Source organism: Clarias gariepinus, chromosome 21, assembly GCF_024256425.1.
Source record: "Clarias gariepinus isolate MV-2021 ecotype Netherlands chromosome 21, CGAR_prim_01v2, whole genome shotgun sequence".
NCBI classification, from domain to species: Eukaryota; Metazoa; Chordata; class Actinopteri; order Siluriformes; family Clariidae; genus Clarias; species Clarias gariepinus.
In genome coordinates this window covers 1,226,533-1,244,565 of record NC_071120.1, presented here as the reverse complement: position 1 = coordinate 1,244,565, position 18,033 = coordinate 1,226,533, and the positions used below count along the sequence as shown (strand labels likewise).

The 18,033-nt window shown below is 40.3% G+C and overlaps 1 protein-coding gene across 1 annotated transcript; it reads left to right on the top strand.

The window, feature by feature from the left end:
- Positions 1-5,755: 5,755 nt before the first annotated feature.
- LOC128509847 (uncharacterized) lies at positions 5,756-15,755 on the top strand. The gene is made up of 6 exons (XM_053481705.1): positions 5,756-5,953; positions 7,767-8,066; positions 9,337-9,624; positions 11,777-11,895; positions 12,706-12,993; positions 14,281-15,755. Exons 1-6 carry the CDS (start codon positions 5,893-5,895, stop codon positions 14,503-14,505), a joined length of 1,281 nt encoding a protein of 426 aa, XP_053337680.1. The 5' UTR covers positions 5,756-5,892; the 3' UTR covers positions 14,506-15,755.
- The last annotated feature ends 2,278 nt before the right edge of the window (positions 15,756-18,033 follow it).

Sequence of the window (18,033 nt, the reverse complement as noted above, 5' to 3'; positions counted from 1 at the left end):
ATAATACACTTTGAGTTTGTTTGAATTGGTCAGTGTCTTGTTGTCTTTGCTCGCGGGTTTTAAAGCACTCTGACACGAAGAAAAAGATCTCTTGTTTTTGTGTAGCATCGGGTAGAATAATCTTATCTGAGCGTTACACAGACACAAAATAACATATGTTTTACACACACACGTGTTCACAGTGTTATAGTAAACATTACACATGTACGCGGATGTTGATTATACCAGTAAGATGCTCACTAAGACCCAGCAGGGGAGACGATTACCCACAATTCCACAGCGCAAGAGAGAGAAAAAACATTTGTTCAGTTGTGTTCACGTGATGCTCGGCGTCAAAACAGGAAGCGATGGCGTTATACATGATAAGCGGTACTCGTAAACCAAGACTTGTTCGTCAAAATTTATTAAAAATCTTGCAAACCGTGTTACTCACAATCCGAGGTTCCACTGTATATATATAATCATCTATTTCTAACACATGAGTTTAATGAGAAAGAAAGTCACCTAACTGTTATTATCATAGATGTTTACCAGCAAGGATGCAAGATGCAAGATACAAGATGGCGCCGGTGAGGTCGGCTGCCGTCACGACTGCTCCGACCACCTTTTCTTTGTTTTTGTTCTTTAAGTTAGTTTACAGCGTTTTAAAACCGGCAAAATTACCACCATGGGGTACATTAGTTATGATAGAGACACTCTTGTTTCTATTGGTATACAATGTACTCACAATTCGACGTTTTTAACTCCGGATCCGAGCTGGCCGAGTGAGATCCTGAGGGACAACAAAGGACGTGACGCGAAGCGGCGGCCCCGAGGGAAATGAGCCGGCGTCAGGAACAGGCTGAGAGCCCGTGCACACCGCACACCTCTGCCTAGCATCCTGCTCGCCAATGTCCAGTCACTGGAAAACAAGCTCGATGACCTCAGGGCCAGGATAAAGTTCCAGAGAGACATTCGGGACTCCAATCTCCTCTGCTTCACCAAGACATGGCTGAACCCAGCGGTGCCGGACCACGCCATCCAGCCGGCCGAGTTCTTCTCGGTTCACCGCATGGACAGGACGCGGGACTCGGGGAAGTCAAGGGGAGGCGGCGTGTGTTTAATGGTGAACAGCAGCTGGTGCAACAGCGCGAGCGTTGTTCCTCTCACACGCTCCTGCACACCCAACCTGGAACTACTGTCCATCATGTGTCGTCCTTTTTACCTTCCTCGGGAGTTTACATCGGTCATAATCAGCGCCGTTTATATTCCACCACAAGCGGACACGGACACTGCCTTATGCGAGCTGCATGAGGCACTCACACAGCAACAAACACAACACCGGGACGCTGCGCTTATTGTGGCGGGGGACTTTAACAGTGCCAACCTCAAACGTGCAGCGCCAAACTTTTATCAGCACATCACCTGCCCCACCAGGGGCGAAAGGACACTGGACCACTGCTATACAACGGTCAAGGACGGCTACAAGGCACAATCTTGTCCACCGTTTGGTAAATCCGACCACGCCGCCATCTTCCTCATGCCAAAATACAAACAAAGGCTGAAACAGGAAGTTCCGGTTCAGAGGGAGGTCGCGCGCTGGACTGACCAATCGGTGGCCGCGTTACAGGACGCACTCGATGACGCAGACTGGGACATGTTCAGAAACAGCTCCGATGGTGACGTCAGCGTGTTTACGGAAGCGGTTGTGGGATTCATCGGGAAATTAGCGGACGATACCGTAGAAAAAAAGACTATTAAAACGTTTCCCAACCAGAAGCCGTGGGTGGATAAAACCATCCGCGACGCTCTGAGATCTCGCACCGCTGCCTACAACACGGGACTCGCGTCGGGGGACATGGAACCGTACAAGGCTGCGTCATACAGCGTCCGGAAGGCGGTGAAAGAGGCGAAGCAGCGCTACGGGAGGAAACTAGAGTCACAACTCCAACAGAGTGACTCTAGGAGCCTGTGGCAGGGATTAAGGACAATAACGGATTATAAAGCAACAACATCCGGTATGATGAACGCAGACGTGACTCTGGCAGATGAGCTGAACACTTTCTATGCTCGCTTCGAGGCTGCAGCTAAAGACGCTAGCGATGCTAATGCTAGCGGCGCTAACAGCTGCAGACAGGAAGTCACTGCCAGCACCGGAAGCGCGTTCATCATCACCGAGCATGACGTGAGGAGAGCCTTCAAGAGAGTGAACACCAGGAAAGCAGCAGGACCAGACGGCATCTCAGGCCGTATCCTCAGAGCCTGCGCAGACCAGTTAGCACCTGTGTTCACTGAGATATTCAACATCTCTTTATCTCAGTCGGTGATCCCCACATGCTTCAAAGAGTCCATCATTGTTCCAGTCCCAAAGAAACCTCATCCTGCTTCACTCAATGACTATCGCCCTGTAGCCCTCACTTCAGTAGTGATGAAGTGCTTTGAACGCCTGGTCAGAGACTTCATCATCTCTTCACTACCAGACACACTCGACCCACTACAGTTCGCTTATCGTCCAAACCGTTCCACGGACGATGCAATCTCTCATCTCCTCCATACATCTCTCACTCACCTGGACACTCGGAGGGGGAATTATGTGAAAATGCTCTTCATCGACTACAGTTCTGCATTTAATACCATAATTCCCTCCACACTTACCACCAAGCTGGAGCACCTGGGACTCAGCTCATCAATGTGTCAGTGGATCTCCAACTTCCTAACTGGCAGACCACAGGCAGTAAGGATGGGCGGACATGTCTCAGCCCCTCTCACTCTCAGCACTGGAGCCCCCCAGGGTTGTGTTCTGAGCCCCCTGCTGTACTCTCTGTACACCCACGACTGCGTGGCCACTACCAGCTCCACCACCATCATCAAGTTCGCTGACGACACTGTTGTGGTGGGCCTGATCACGAACAATGATGAGACGGCCTACCTGGAGGAGGTTGGAAATCTGGAGAACTGGTGCCAGAGGAACAATCTCCTCCTGAACGTCAGTAAGACAAAGGAGCTGATAGTGGACTTTAGTACAAAGCAGGTGAGGAACTACCAGACCCCCGTCATCAACAGGAGCCCAGTGGAGAGAGTGGACAGCTTCAGATACCTCGGTGTTCACATCACGCAGGACCTGGCATGGTCCTGTCACATCAACACCGTGGTAAAAAAGGCCCGGCAGCGTCTCTACCACCTCAGACGCTTGAGAGACTTTAGACTGCCCTCCAAGGTGCTCAGGAATTTCTACTCCTGCACCATCGAGAGCATCCTGACGGGAAATATCACGACCTGGTTCGGGAACAGCACCATGCAGGACAGACGAGCTCTACAGAGGGTGGTGCGATCAGCTGAGCGCATCATCCGCATCGAGCTCCCTGACCTGCACTCGATCTACAACAAGCGGTGCTTGACCAAGGCCAGGAAGATCGTGAAGGACCTCAGCCACCCCAATAACGGACTGTTTACTCTGTTGCGGTCTGGAAAGCGATTCCGCTCCTTGAAGGCCAACACAGAGAGACTGAGGAGGAGCTTCTTCCCGCAGGCGATAAGGTCTCTCAACCACAACCACACCACTATGCAGAACTACACAATATTTTCATAATTGGTCAAATCCATCAATCTTCTTACATCCATGAACACTATGGACAATTACACGCTCACCTTCCTTCATATATACACTACATGTCGTACGTTACATCCTGGACCATTGCACAAAGACACTTTAATAACTTTGCACACCTACCTTCACAACTACACTACATTTTACAGTTTTACGTTTACATCCTGGACCAGTGCACAAAGTCACTTTAATAACCTCTGCACTAAGACACTTTGTTCCATGCATATTTGCACACACCGTAAAGTATATTTCAATTTGCACAGTATATTTCTATTTTGTACATCCTATTTCTATTTTTATTTTTAGTTCTATTTTTTCATAGCACATTTCTATTTTTATTTTTAGTTCTATTTTTCCTAGTTTAATTTAATTTTGTAATTTAATTTCTATTGTATTTCTTTTATTCATATTTATTTCTTATTTGTAAAATTTAACTCTCTTTTAGGGTCAATGGCAGTCGTATAATACATTTCACTACATTTCGTACTGTGTATGTTTGTGTATGTGACAAATAAAATTTGAATTTGATTTGAATTTGAATTTCAAGGTAGATTAACTATTAGGAACAGCACCTATATCCACAGCAAACCCTTCTGTAGTTATAAACACAGTAGATAACGGTGATTGTCTTGATTTCAACTACTTAAATGATATAAATGATCAGGCAGTTTCTCCCCATACACTATGTAAATTTGTAATTGTTCATAAATAGATGATTTTGTATCAGCCTCAAGCACACACTTTCCCCTTAAACCTATTTTATCTGTAACAACTGTGATATTTCTAATAAAAATAAGTCTTTATTTTTGTAGAAGTGGTTTAATAATAAAATCTTATTAGCTAGAAAAATATTGAATGTGTTTGCTGAGGTCAGAGATAAAGCCCATCAAAAGAAAAAAAGAAAAGAAAAAATCTTGTAATGTAAAAAGTAGAAATGATCATGATTTCATATCATAAATCATATTCGGAGAATTGTGTTCCAAACATGGGAAACGGTTTAAGCAATTCTTATATCCTGTTCAAGTATTTGAATAATTTAATGCTAAATAACAAATATCATGTGAATTTGCAAATCTTTATAAACAGATTTAATTACAGAGCACTGCATAGATTATATCCCGATAAACACTTCCTGCGTAGATATTTAAGTTATGAAAACCAGGAGATGATGTGATACTGATAGTGAAAGTCTTTCACATGAACTGTTTGAAAAATTCTGCTTGTGTTTTTAACATGAAATTAAAGATTATTTGATAACTATCTCAGGAAGCAACACTTAGAAGCCCTTTCTCTTTTTAAAGATTATATGTAGTGTTTAATTTGTGATTTGTTTACTTGTTATATGTTCTTGTATTTCTTACTCTCTGTGCTCCTTCATGTATAGATGTCACTGCTGATCTCTGTGTTTTATGCTCTAATAAACTTTACCATGAAAAAAGTCTAAAGTTGTGTCTTTATAAATATTACATATAATAAATAATGTTATCTATGAGACTATAAATCAGTGTTAGTGTGATACCGGTGGGCGTGTCCGATGACGTCACGTCGAAACCGAAAGTCCCAGTTGTGAGAGAAGAGAAGATCAGTGACGAACCGGTGAGTTTATTACAGACTTTACAGCAGTACAGATTATAGAATGTGGTTTAGAGCCCGTTAGTGTGACGTGAAGTGTTATTGAAGTGTGTGTGTGTGTGTGTGTGTGTGTGTAATCCTCACTGTGAACAGCAGTTACACACACACACACGGATATTTCACATCGTTGAATGTTATTCCTGCACTAAACCCTGCTGTCTCTAAGTCCCGCCCTCGCGCTCTGTGATTGGCTCCTGTACCACAGACTCTCACGCGCTCAACCAATCACAATGTGAACTGATTACAGGAACTGAATTCTTGTAACCAATCATAAGTCAGGAGGCGGGACTTGTAGTTAAGGTGTTTGTAGATGATACTGTATCTCTGTGAGTGTAGAATCAGAAAACTACACATCAGACACTTTAATATTAATAATGTGTCTAAATGTAAAGTCTGAGCTGCTGATGAGACTCAGTGTGATATCAGTGTGTTACTGCTGTGTGGACTGATGACACACACACACACACACACGCACACACACACTTTCTCTAGGTATTCCTATTAAATAAGTGCCTATTATTTTCATAACTGAATGAGAGATGAAAGCTTTTAAAGTGTCCTGAATGTGAGTAAATGTGAGGTTTAATGATGTAATGTTGCTGTGAGTGGGTTTCTCTCTCCTGCTTTATTCTCCACCTGTGCAGTGCTGATGGTGGTGTTGTGTCTCCTCAGACATGCAGTCCTGCAGCGTCCATCACTGTGTCCTGTTCTTACTCACACTCACACTCACCACTGGTAAGTCTCACTCTACACTCTACACTATACACACTCTCACTATACACACTCACACTCACCACTGGTAAGTCTCACTACACACACTACACTATACACACTCTCACTATACACACTCACACTCACCACTGGTAAGTCCCACTCTACACTCTACACTCTACACTATACACTCTCACAACACACTCACATCACTGTGTCCTGTTCTTACTCACACTCACACTCACCACTGGTAAGTCTCACTCTACACTCTACACTATACACACTCTCACTGTACACTCTCACTACACACACACACTCTTACTGTACACTCTCACTCTACACACTCTCACATTCATCACTGTGTCCTGTACTTACTCACACTCACCACTGGTAAGTCTCACTACACACTCTATACTCTACACTACAAACTCTCACTACACACTCTACACTATACACTCTCACTATACACTCTACACTATACACACTCTCACTACACACTCACTACACACTCACCACTGGTAAGTCTCACTACACTCTCACTACACACTCACTACACACTCACTACACACACTCACACTCACCACTGGTAAGTCTCACTACACACACTACACTATACACACTCTCACAACACACACTCACTACACACACTACACTATACACACTCACACTCACCACTGGTAAGTCTCACTATACACACTCTCACTACACACTCTCACATTTATCACTGTGTCCTGTTCTTACTCACACTCACACTCACCACTGGTAAGTCTCACTACACACTTACTATACACACTCTCACTATACACACTCTACACACTCACCACTGGTAAGTCTCACTACACACTCTACACTATACACACTCTCACTACACACACTCACACTCACCACTGGTAAGTCTCACTACACACTCACTATACACTCTACACTCTCACTATACACTCTCACTACACACTCTCACTATACACTCTACACTCTCACTATACACTCTCACTACACACTCTCACTGTACACTCTACACTCTCACTACACACTCACTACACACTCTCACTACTCACACTCACTACTGGTAAGTCTCACTCTACACTCTACACTATACACACACTCACTACACACTCTCACTACACTCTCACTGTACACACACCCTCACATTCACCACTGGTAAGTCTCACTCTACACTCTCACTACACACTCTACACTAAACACTCTCACTACACACACTCACACTCACCACTGGTAAGTCTCACTACACACTACAATATACACCTCACACTCTCACTACACTCTCACACCCATCACTGTGTCCTGTTCTCACTCTACACTCTCACTACACACTCACTACACACTCACTACACACACTCACACTCACCACTGGTAAGTCTCACTACACTCTACACTATACACACTCTCACTATACACACTCTTACTACACACTCTCACTGTACACTCTCACTACACACTCTCACTACACTCTCACTACACACTCACTACACACTCTCACTACACACACTCACACTCACCACTGGTAAGTCTCACTACACTACACACGCTCACTGTACACACTCACTACACACTCTACACACTCTCACATTCACCACTGGTAACTCTCACCTCACTCTACACTATACACACTCGCTACACACTCTCACTACACACTCTACACTCTCACATTCACCACTGGTAAGTCTCACTTCACTCCCACTACACACTCTCACTTTACACTATACACTCTCACTCTACACTCTACACTATCACTACACACTCTCACTCTACACTCTCAACACACACTGCACACTCTTACTGCTCACTTTTAACTGTTTCTCTTTATCCTCTCCTCCAGCTGGTGTATCAGCTGCCGTCTGCTCTACAACAGTGAAGCTCCATCAGCCTGTGACTCTCTCGTGTGAACATAAATGTTCTGGTTCAGTCAAATGGAGCTTATTTTATAATCGAGACGTTGTCCTGGCTCGGTGTGATCAGACATCATGCAGCTCACAGGAGGGCTTTACCATCTCTCATGATCAGTATAAGAAGGGAGATCTCTCTCTCACCATCACTAAAGCTGATTACAGTCTGAGGGACACGTACTCGTGTGAATGTGGGATCTCAGAAATCTCTACTGTACGTCTCAGCATCGAGAGTAAGTGTCTTATTACTTCTCCTGCTGATTATTCAATCGGAATTCTCAGGATAATATGTTAGGATCTCAGGATTATAGTGCAGTTAAATACACAGTGAAGGTCTAATTCTGAAATTATGCTCATTAGTACTCAGACCTAAATTGTTCCATAAATAAATATTATTCCTGTAAAGTCCATAAAAACTCTATAAGTTGAAGAGACATTAAAAGATTTAAAAGACATTAAAGGTTATTGTGTGTTTAAATGTGGTTGTTTAGACACTAAGGGAAAACCCCAGTCTTGGTGTTACTGTACCTACCTGAGAAACAGCCCTTCACTTTCTATTTTGGGGATTTTTATTTTATCTTTTGGTTCCCTTCAGTTTTTATAATGCTTGTCACCTGTTTCTAATTTGATCTGTATTAGTGCCATCCTTTAAACTCCTAAGATTCTTAGTGTCATCTTTTGCTGCATGTGTCTTTCATGATGGACGTGTTTTATGTTGCTGCTGGGATTTCCATTAACTACCTTTGTGATGCTAAAGTTAACACTGGCTTAAATTGCTAGTTTGTAGCCTCGTTTTGTGTTTAAATTATGTCTGCTTAGCATTATGATTTATAAAGAAGACATGCAGGGGCTTACTGTATATCCTGTTTTAAGCTCATTTCTATTACTTGTAGGCTTCATAAGCATGAACTACACTTAGCTAATTAAATTCATTATTAAACACTGCACAACAAAGATTTTGCTTTTTGAACACTGTTAATGAAAATCACACCTAAATTTGACTATTATGTAAAATAGTATGAAAAACTGTCGGTAAACTGGTGTGTGCACACACGTGTTTACTATGTTTACTGGAATCTATCAGTGCTCGCTGGCTACTGTTGGACACTGAAACGTGATGCACCAGACATTGAATACAAGCAAAAATCGTGAGCTTATTACTTTGAATTATGTTAAACTTTAACAGCATATGAGAAACTTGAATGTTTCTTTCTAATTGTTTTATTTGTCTAAGTTTCTATGTGATGCAGCCAAACCAAAACTATATTTGTGTTTACCCATAAGGTGCATCTCATAATCAGCAAAAAAAACTTTTCAGGAAGCAAAACTTTTTATTTATTTATTGTTGTTGTGCAGTGTAATTGAAATGTGGAGCTTAGAAACTATAATAAAGCAGCTGTGTAACCAGACTACCACAAACATTTACACATAAATCCTGGACAGAATGTTACTATAAGGGTCTGTGTTTGGATCTAATTAAAGCTGAATGTTTTTTCTCCTCAGCCATTTTCTCAGCAGTTCAGAAGAGTTTTGGTGAAGATCTGAAGCTGGATTTGTCCGTACCAGAGTCAGTGGAGGTGATTTATAGAAGCAGAGACTCAGCTGGTGATGTACAGATCTGTAACGTGACTCAACGCTCACTACAGTGTAAAGCTGAATACACACCAAGAACATCACTCAGTTACCCAGAGCTCACACTGAGAGACGTGAAGCCAAGTGACAGTGGAAGTTACACCATCCGGGACACGGAGAATAGTGAAGACATTCAGTTATATGCTGTCTCTGTGGAAGGTATGTCTCTGTATGGTCTTTATTATAATAAGATTAACACTGAATTATAGCTAACATTTCATGTGTTTTGGTCAATAAGTGAACTCTGTAAGTGATGCACTTTGATCAGAAGAAACACTGTTAAGTACAAGTAGGTAAGCTGAGTAAAAAATACTATTATATTAAACATCAGATATTGTTTTTATTTGTAATGAACTCTGAATCAGAAATGAGAAATCTGGTTAATAGGACATGGATTCAGTGGGCAAAGTAATCTCAGAGAGTGAAATATGACTTGATAGTGGTTTCATCCAACAATTAAATAAATGTTCAAATGTTGCTTAGTTTCTGACAGAAGTTTGAACACTGAAGCTTTATACAAATGTAGAAAAGACAGAGGGGATGACACAAACAGAGTGTAGACAACTGTTAAGAACGATCTGATACAGAGTGATAAGAACTCACAGGATTGGGACTAAACAGCTGTGTATCCATAAGAAAACTTCTTGTTAATGAGATTAATTAGAGAAAAGGCTTCTGTTTGCTAGGGAGAAGAAAGATTTGACATTGGAACAATGGAAAAAGGTTATGTGGGTATAATGAGTCTATTCCAGAGTGATGGGCGTGTCAGGATAAGAAGGGAAGAGCATGAAGCGATGCTCCCATCATGCATAGTGTCCACTGTACAAGCCTCTGGAGACAGTGTTATGATCTGGGGTTGATCAGTTGCTCAGGTCTAGACTGTGGAAATAAAATTAATTTTAGACAGTTCCCCGACTGGGAAGGGAGTCTTAACATCAAGCGTTTTCTATTGGTGGCTGAGTTGGGATGGCTGGCCATAACCAAAAGCAAAAAAGTTTGGGGCAGTTAGCGCAGTCTTCCAAAGCCGACCCTGGACAGGCTGCCAAGCGGTGATGCAGGCATTTAAAGTCTAAGAGGCTTATAACAGGGCCCTCAAAACATGTCACTCTCTCTCTTGACTTCCAAGCCCCAAACTGAACCTCATGCCTCCCCTTTAAAGAGCAGAGAAAGACGTAGGTCCCTAGGAGGTAAACTAAAAGCCTACATAATCATGGGTCAGTTAGGGTTGCAGACTTTAAGTGTGCGTACGTGCAAGAAAGAACAATATGTACAGGGAGTAGCGGCCTTGACCTATGTACGTTGATAGAGACTCCGCATCAGAAGATGTAACTCGCCTGGTTATCAGCACTCCATGGATCATCAGCTGTTGCTTGTCACATTATGTGTTTCAAGTGTCCCAATGATCTGCTTAGGCAGGATATATAAGGCAGTGTAGCACTGTAAGGAGAGGGAGGGTTACCTCTCTCTTGAAGACGCTTTGCGGTCTGTGTAACAGAGATGTCCAGCGCTGTTTAAATAAACCTCTAGTCTTGTTGTGATACTATTTAAACATCTCTAGAATTAAGAGTTGAATAAAAGTATGTTTTTTCCATGGCAGGGGTGTAGCTCCTCTGCAAAAGCAGCCCTCTGCCAGCTTAATCCTGCTTTCCCACAGGGCTCAGCAGGAGAGGACATTAGCATTGGGCCTAAAACAAAAAACTTGCAAAGGCAGGAATTATATTTATCACATAGATGGCTAACTAGCTGCATTACATTATGGGATTATGGGTCCAACATTGCCTCATAGAATCATGGAGACTAAGTCTTTGATAAAAAAAAAATTATATATTGTAATTGAATTTAATATTCTTTGAAGTGCAGTGGAACCTTGGATTGTGAGCTTAATTTGTTCTGGTAGCATGCTTGTATTTCAAAACACTCATAAATCAAAGCAAATTTCCTTCATAAGAAATAATGAAAACTCAGTTGATTCATTCCACAACCCAAAAATATTCATATAAAAATACTGAATACAAAATATAAGGTAAAAATAAAACTAATTAACCTGCACTTTAACAATGATGCATGATGATATTTGGTACTCGAATATCAAGACTTGCTCGTTTAACAAGTCAAAACTTATTTAAAAAAAATCTTGTCTTGCGGAACACTCACAAACTGGGTTACTCACAATCCAAGGCTCCACTGTACTTGATAAATGGACACCCTTAAAGTTAATGTTAAATAGCTGCTATGTTTTAAAGAAAATACACAAATTATTCATTCAAGCTATGTGTGTGTGTGTGTGTGTGTGTGTGTGTGTGTGTTGTAGATGAGAAGACTGGTGTTCCTGTGTGGGTGATTATAGTTATAGTGCTGATTCTGTTGTTGTTGCTCATTGGAGCAGTGTTACTGTATCTAAAGATCGCACCCCATCAGGAGTTCCTCAAGGTAAGAGTTATGTAGACATGCACATGTGTGTGTGTGTGTGTGAGTGTATACATGATTTACCACTGCATCCTTATCTCGGGAGATCTGATACATCCTTTTAAACATCCTCTAGATTTTATCGTTATGTTAAGAAAGAGCTTCCTTGAGTGTCTTTATACTAAGGACAGGATGTGATGTGATCATTACCAACATGTCCTCTAAGATAATAAATACAGTATATTGTTTGGAAATATTTCTATTTCTTGCCTTATATTGATAGACAGACAGACAGACAAATTAATAGATAGACAGATAGATAGATAGATAGATAGATGGATAGATAGATAGATAGATAGATACTTTATTGATCCTGAAGAAACTTTTAGAAGGGTAAATGTGCTGTGATCTTTCTAAACACATACACACAGTCTGTAAAAGATTATATGATGAGATTACAGATGTGGTGTATATGGTGATGATCTTTTAAATCAACAATCTGAAATGACTCTGACACTTTCACACTTCTGTTTTTTTTTTATTTTACAGTTAAATTAGAAAACTGTGTACAACTACACTGATGTTGCATTATTAATTCAGTGCACTGGGGAACCTTACAGACCTCTAACCTGTGTGTGTGTGTGTGTGTGTGTGTGTGTGACACTCAACATACGTTTTAAATTAGTTTCCTAATTCTGTTGTGTTTTTATGAACTGTAACACTTTAAAATCATTTAGAAATATGTTGGGTAAATAAATAATGCCTAAGTTACTAAACATAGTTTGGAATGTGTGATTTATAATGTGTGTGTGTGTGTGTGTGTGTGTTTAACAGTTGAGTAAGCAACTGCAAAGTATAGACAAACATGTAAAACAGGCTCAGCCCAGGCAGGGACAGAAGAATAAAGAGTTCACCATGACAGGAGCAGCTCTGAGGAAGGTGGAGAAGGAGCTGGATAAACTCGAGCAGCAGTACAGAGAGAACATCAGACACTCAGAACAGGTCTCAATGTTCTGCAAGGCCAAGAGGTCAGAGCTGAACAGGTACAGACTACAGTACTGCAGTGAGGAAGAAGGAGGAGGAGGAGGAGGAGGAGGACTGCTACTGACTGAGAGAGAAGGGGTATGGTTATTGGTGGTGCACACACACACACACACACACACACACACACAGAGTTACCTACTGTGCAGTTAGTTACTGAGAGAGAAGGGGTATGATTTAGTCCCTATTCTGTCTCACTCCCTAACTAACACAACAACATGATTAACCCGATTAGCATCAGCTATGTAACTAAACTAATATTGTCAAACCTTAAACCAAATTACCTGATTAACCTAAATAACCTAAACTACGTCATCAGGAAGATCTGACTATGTTTATCCTAATCTCTCTAACTAACCTAAACCTTTTAACCTAAATACTGTCTGTATTCAGACTGTGCTGTCTAATCTAAAAGGGAATAAATCCATCAGATAAACTGCAGGTGTAGGGACACAACAGATGAGTCTCCGCCCTGAGTGGTGATGTCACTTACTGTCCTCATGTGCTGCTCCTCAGTCCGTCTTCCTCTCTCATCTGCATCGTCTCATTAAAATAAGATTCTGGGCATGATCGGTTCATAACCTCTGTAATCACACAAAAAGCCCAGATAAACAGATAACGCATGTGTATTTTATATTCAGATAAACATACAATATACAAATACAGTAAAATACATAACATAGTGCGACTGCATCAACATACAATAAGACAGACTGGGATTGGGGGATCATTACGAAATACCCAGACCATTCCAACTCTACTAAAAAGACTGACCGACTTACCCTAACCTAAATCACCTGACTAGCATAAGTGACTTGACTAACTTAACTTCTACAGTTGTAACCCAGGTGACCTCATTAAACCAACCCATCTAACTTGGCTAACACTCACTTACTCATCTTCTATACCACTTTATCCTGTATTCAGGGTCGGGGGGTGGAGCCTATCCCAGGAGACTTAGGGCAATAGGCGGGGTACACTGTGAACAGTGTGCCAATCCATCACAGGGCACACACACACATTCACACACTATGGACAATTTGGGAACACCAATAAGCCTAATCTACAGGTCTTTAGACTGTGGGAGGAAACCAGAGAACCTGGATGAAACCCACCAAGCACTGGGAGAACATCCAAACTTAATAAAAATAAATGATTTGAATAAACAATTTAAACACCCTAACCCCATATCTAACAGAAATGATCTGATTGTTCTACTTAAAATATCTGATATTATCTAATATAATAAGGTGGCCCAACCCACACAACCTGAATTTAACATCCTTCCTGACCGAACTAATGACCAGCTGTTAATGATTTGGTGTGTGTGTGTATGTGTGTGTGTGTGTGTGTGTGTGTATTGAGCAGATACTGGAGAAGATGGAGGAGGTGATAAACAGTTTACAGTGGCTCAGGGGCGGTGCAGATCGAGAGCAGCAGGTAACAAGCAGCACCACAGGGATGGATGAGGTGGAGGACCAGGTGGAAAAACATCTGGAGGAGATTGAAAAGTGGTGTGGAGAGAAGAGGGTGGAGCTAAAAGACCTTATACAGGAGCACAAAGGCGGAGCTGAGAGACTAACACTGCAGTGATCGGTCCCCCTTAATGGTCTCTAACAAAAAGATTAAACTCTATTACAGTAGATTTGTATTAAGCTGAAATGGCGCTTGTACAAGAATCACTAACAATACAGTTAAAGCACAGCTTCTCTTCCTCTCCTACAGAATGACAAATGAGACAGTTTACACATGGATCTAGAATGATTGACAGCAGTGTGTGTGTGTGTGTGTGTGTGTCTGTGTGCGTTCTGCCTTTATAACATCACAGCTAACACACATTACACACATGCTGTACACAGCTGAGATGATTCTACTGTGTTTATAAGAGACACTGCTGAACTATTTCAGCTGAAAACAGATGAATGTTTTTATCCAAAAGAGTAAAAGGCAGATAGTTTTAGCCTAAAGAACAATATATCAGATGTAACATTTATAACTAATGATAATGTTTTTGGTAAATGTGCTGCTTTATTATTTTCTTTGTTTTGTTTTTTTACATTTCTGAGACTGAGGTCAGCCACGATGTATCAACACTTTTTCATCAGATTATCTGATCAGCACTGAGACACTTTGAACAACAGATAAAGGTTGAAAATGTTGATTATTGGAATATTAAATCATTTGTGAAATGATTATATCAATTACGTCCTGCTGCACTTGGTGACAGTATTACAGTCATGTCCACTTACCTCGTCTGGTGGAAATGATACTTTTACTTTCTTTTTAGACTAAACGATCAAAAACACACAACTGATTGTAATTAGTGTAACTAATGTACTGTTGGTGTTCATACTGTAATAAAACTCATCAGTTTTCATAAGTACATCATACTGATCATACATCACACACACACACACGCACGCACACACACATACACACTTTAGCCACGCTATTTGTCGTAATCAGATTTTTTTTTTCCTTCTGAAAGTTGCATTAACTCTGATCTCTTTGAGTAAGAAGCTACAGAACGCCGCACTAACACTGGCTGTGCTGTGTGTTTTATCTCAGCAAACCGTCTGAGCTGTTTACTTTATTCTGTTTACTTCCTCCTCCTAAATGCAGAAATGTAAAAATGGTTCTGTCTGTAAAATCGTCTTCTTCAGCCATATTCAGTTCCTACTTTTACATTTTTATGTTAACGTTTACATTCAGTGTTTTTTACTGTCCGGTGTATTATGTATATTTAAGATCTACTTTTACTGATTTTTGGTGTCTTTTCCTTGTGGAAGCTGATCATCTGTGGTTTGTATTTAAAATGTCCCAAATAAATATGGTTTGATGTTGAGGGTTGCCACATTGTTTTATTTTTATTTTATTTTTTTATTGTGCTCGGGGACAGAACTTACTTATACGAAATCAGAAAATCATGTGTTTGTGCAGTGTTTTTCTTTTTAATTCATTATTTGATTTGTTGAATTAATAAAATGAAGCCAGTGTTTGTGTTTATTCATGGTGTGTATGAGTAAAGTACACATGTTCAGTGTGGAGCACAGTTCAGTTCAGTTTAATTAAATTTTATTTGTATAGCACTTTTAACAATGGACCAACTTTATAGAAATAGGAATTCCAGATAAAATTTTCGAAATTATTATTATTATTATTATTATTATTATTATTTATCCCTAATGAGTAAACTGGAGTCAACAGAAAGGCAACACTCCCTGAGATAACACGATGGAGAAACCTTTAAGGGAACAAAAGTCAAAAGGAACCCATCCTCTTTTAAGTGATAGTAGTGTAGACATTAATTTTTTTATAATCATGTGCCATATGGTCAGAGATGCATTGTATAACAGGGAATGTGTTTTATTTAACATGTTAACATTTCAGTTAATATTTTGTTGATTTGTGCCAACAGTTCACTGATGGAGACTGATGATGTACAAATCTGTTGGTGGGAATTTCAGGCCTAAAACTATCAGAGTGACTGCAGTCACATACCATCACAGTTAACCTGTTTGCATCAGTGCAGTCCAAAGCCATCTGTGTAATATCTTTTAAGCAGACCAGTGAGTGGTCTACATTTAACATGAAATCAAACCAGCACTAAACAAATTAGATTTCAGCCTAGACGTAATCACTGAGCCTGTGTCTGGGCTATTTCAAAGCTGTGAAAAAAAGCATTGGCTCCTGCTGTGTTTTTTATTATACATAGTACCAACAAATAGTCTGCACTTTTTAATTAAAGTAGGCCATTTAATGCTTTATACAGATGTGGCCATTAAGACTGCGCATGTTTTCCCGCCAGATGCTGCAATTTAGCGCGCAGCGTTCCGCGACTTGCCGTAGGCAACATTCGTGAATTTAAATAAATGTGTTGTGCTTCACTGAATATCCACCAGATGGCGCATGGAAGGACTTTATCTAAAAGCCGGACCAAGTACTGTACAACGAAGAATTGTGTATAATTACTTAGCCTAAAACAATATTGTTCCCAATGCTGAAGCAAACATGAATTTTATTTTGCTTTACAACAGATCTTTCATGATGAATGTGTGTTTATGTGCTTCATATTATTTTCACAATGATGAAATAAGATGCCCAAATTCATGCTTTAAAAGTTTCTTATATATTTTTTGTAATGTCTTAACAGGGACAAAACAGTAAAAGACATGGCAATGCCTCGGTTTACATGGTGTTGAAATTAATTAATCTGATAGTGTTAACTGTGAATGTCCTGATTCGTGAATATGCCAACATATCTTATTTAAAACGTAAAAATGTGTCGCCATCATGAATGAACAATATATATAATTTGATCATATTAAGTAAATATTCACAAAGTGCTTCGGGATTTTTAGAATAATAATAGGCAAGTTTTTAGCTGTTTGTGTCCAGCATTAAATAATTATTTCATCCATTATTTGACCAGGGCTGGAAATTATAGCTGGAATGTGATTGTGGATTTATGACTGAAATTCTTCAGTCATATGTGAATTTATGACTGACGTCGTCGTGCAGAAACCCGCGGCTCGTTTTTTCACTTTACAAAAGGCCGCGGTGAAGTTGGTTTTATATTGGACATTCACCACACATTCAAGATTATCCCATCTGTATGTGAAAAGTAGAGGGGGAACCTTACTGTATCTGATAGCACGAGCTCTAGCCATCAGAATGTGTTTCCCTTGCTATAAAGGACATATTTAGAATGCTCAAACTTCACTAAATCACCAGATTTACTTTTGCTGTGTAAACAGATGAGCAGTAACAGAACTTCTACTATTTACTTAGAACATGGACATATGAACATACTGTACTTAGTTTTAAAACGATGAAACTAGGAGAACTGCAGTAACAGTCTGATACATAAGGGAAGTTATTTATATAGAAAACAGTGTCGAATCAGTATCTGTGTAACTGCTATTATAATCAGTTATTCTGTTTCTTTATCTATTTTAATTGTTTCAGTTCAATATATGAATATTTTATGTTAAAGTATAATTTTGTTTAGCATAAATATCATTAGGAACAGGAGGATGTGTGGTTAAATTACCTCTTTATAGTATTTTCAGAGTGGAACCAATGTTCTCCAGTCAAACGTGAAGTAACAGTTTAATTGTG

Coding starts and splice junctions, on each gene's coding strand:
- LOC128509847 (XM_053481705.1), top strand. CDS start 5,893: ATGCAGTCCTGCAGCGTCCATCACTGTGTCCTGTTCTTACTCACACTC. Junction 9,625..11,776: donor ATATGCTGTCTCTGTGGAAG/GTATGTCTCTGT, acceptor TGTGTGTTGTAG/ATGAGAAGACTGGTGTTCCT. Junction 11,896..12,705: donor CCCATCAGGAGTTCCTCAAG/GTAAGAGTTATG, acceptor TGTGTTTAACAG/TTGAGTAAGCAACTGCAAAG.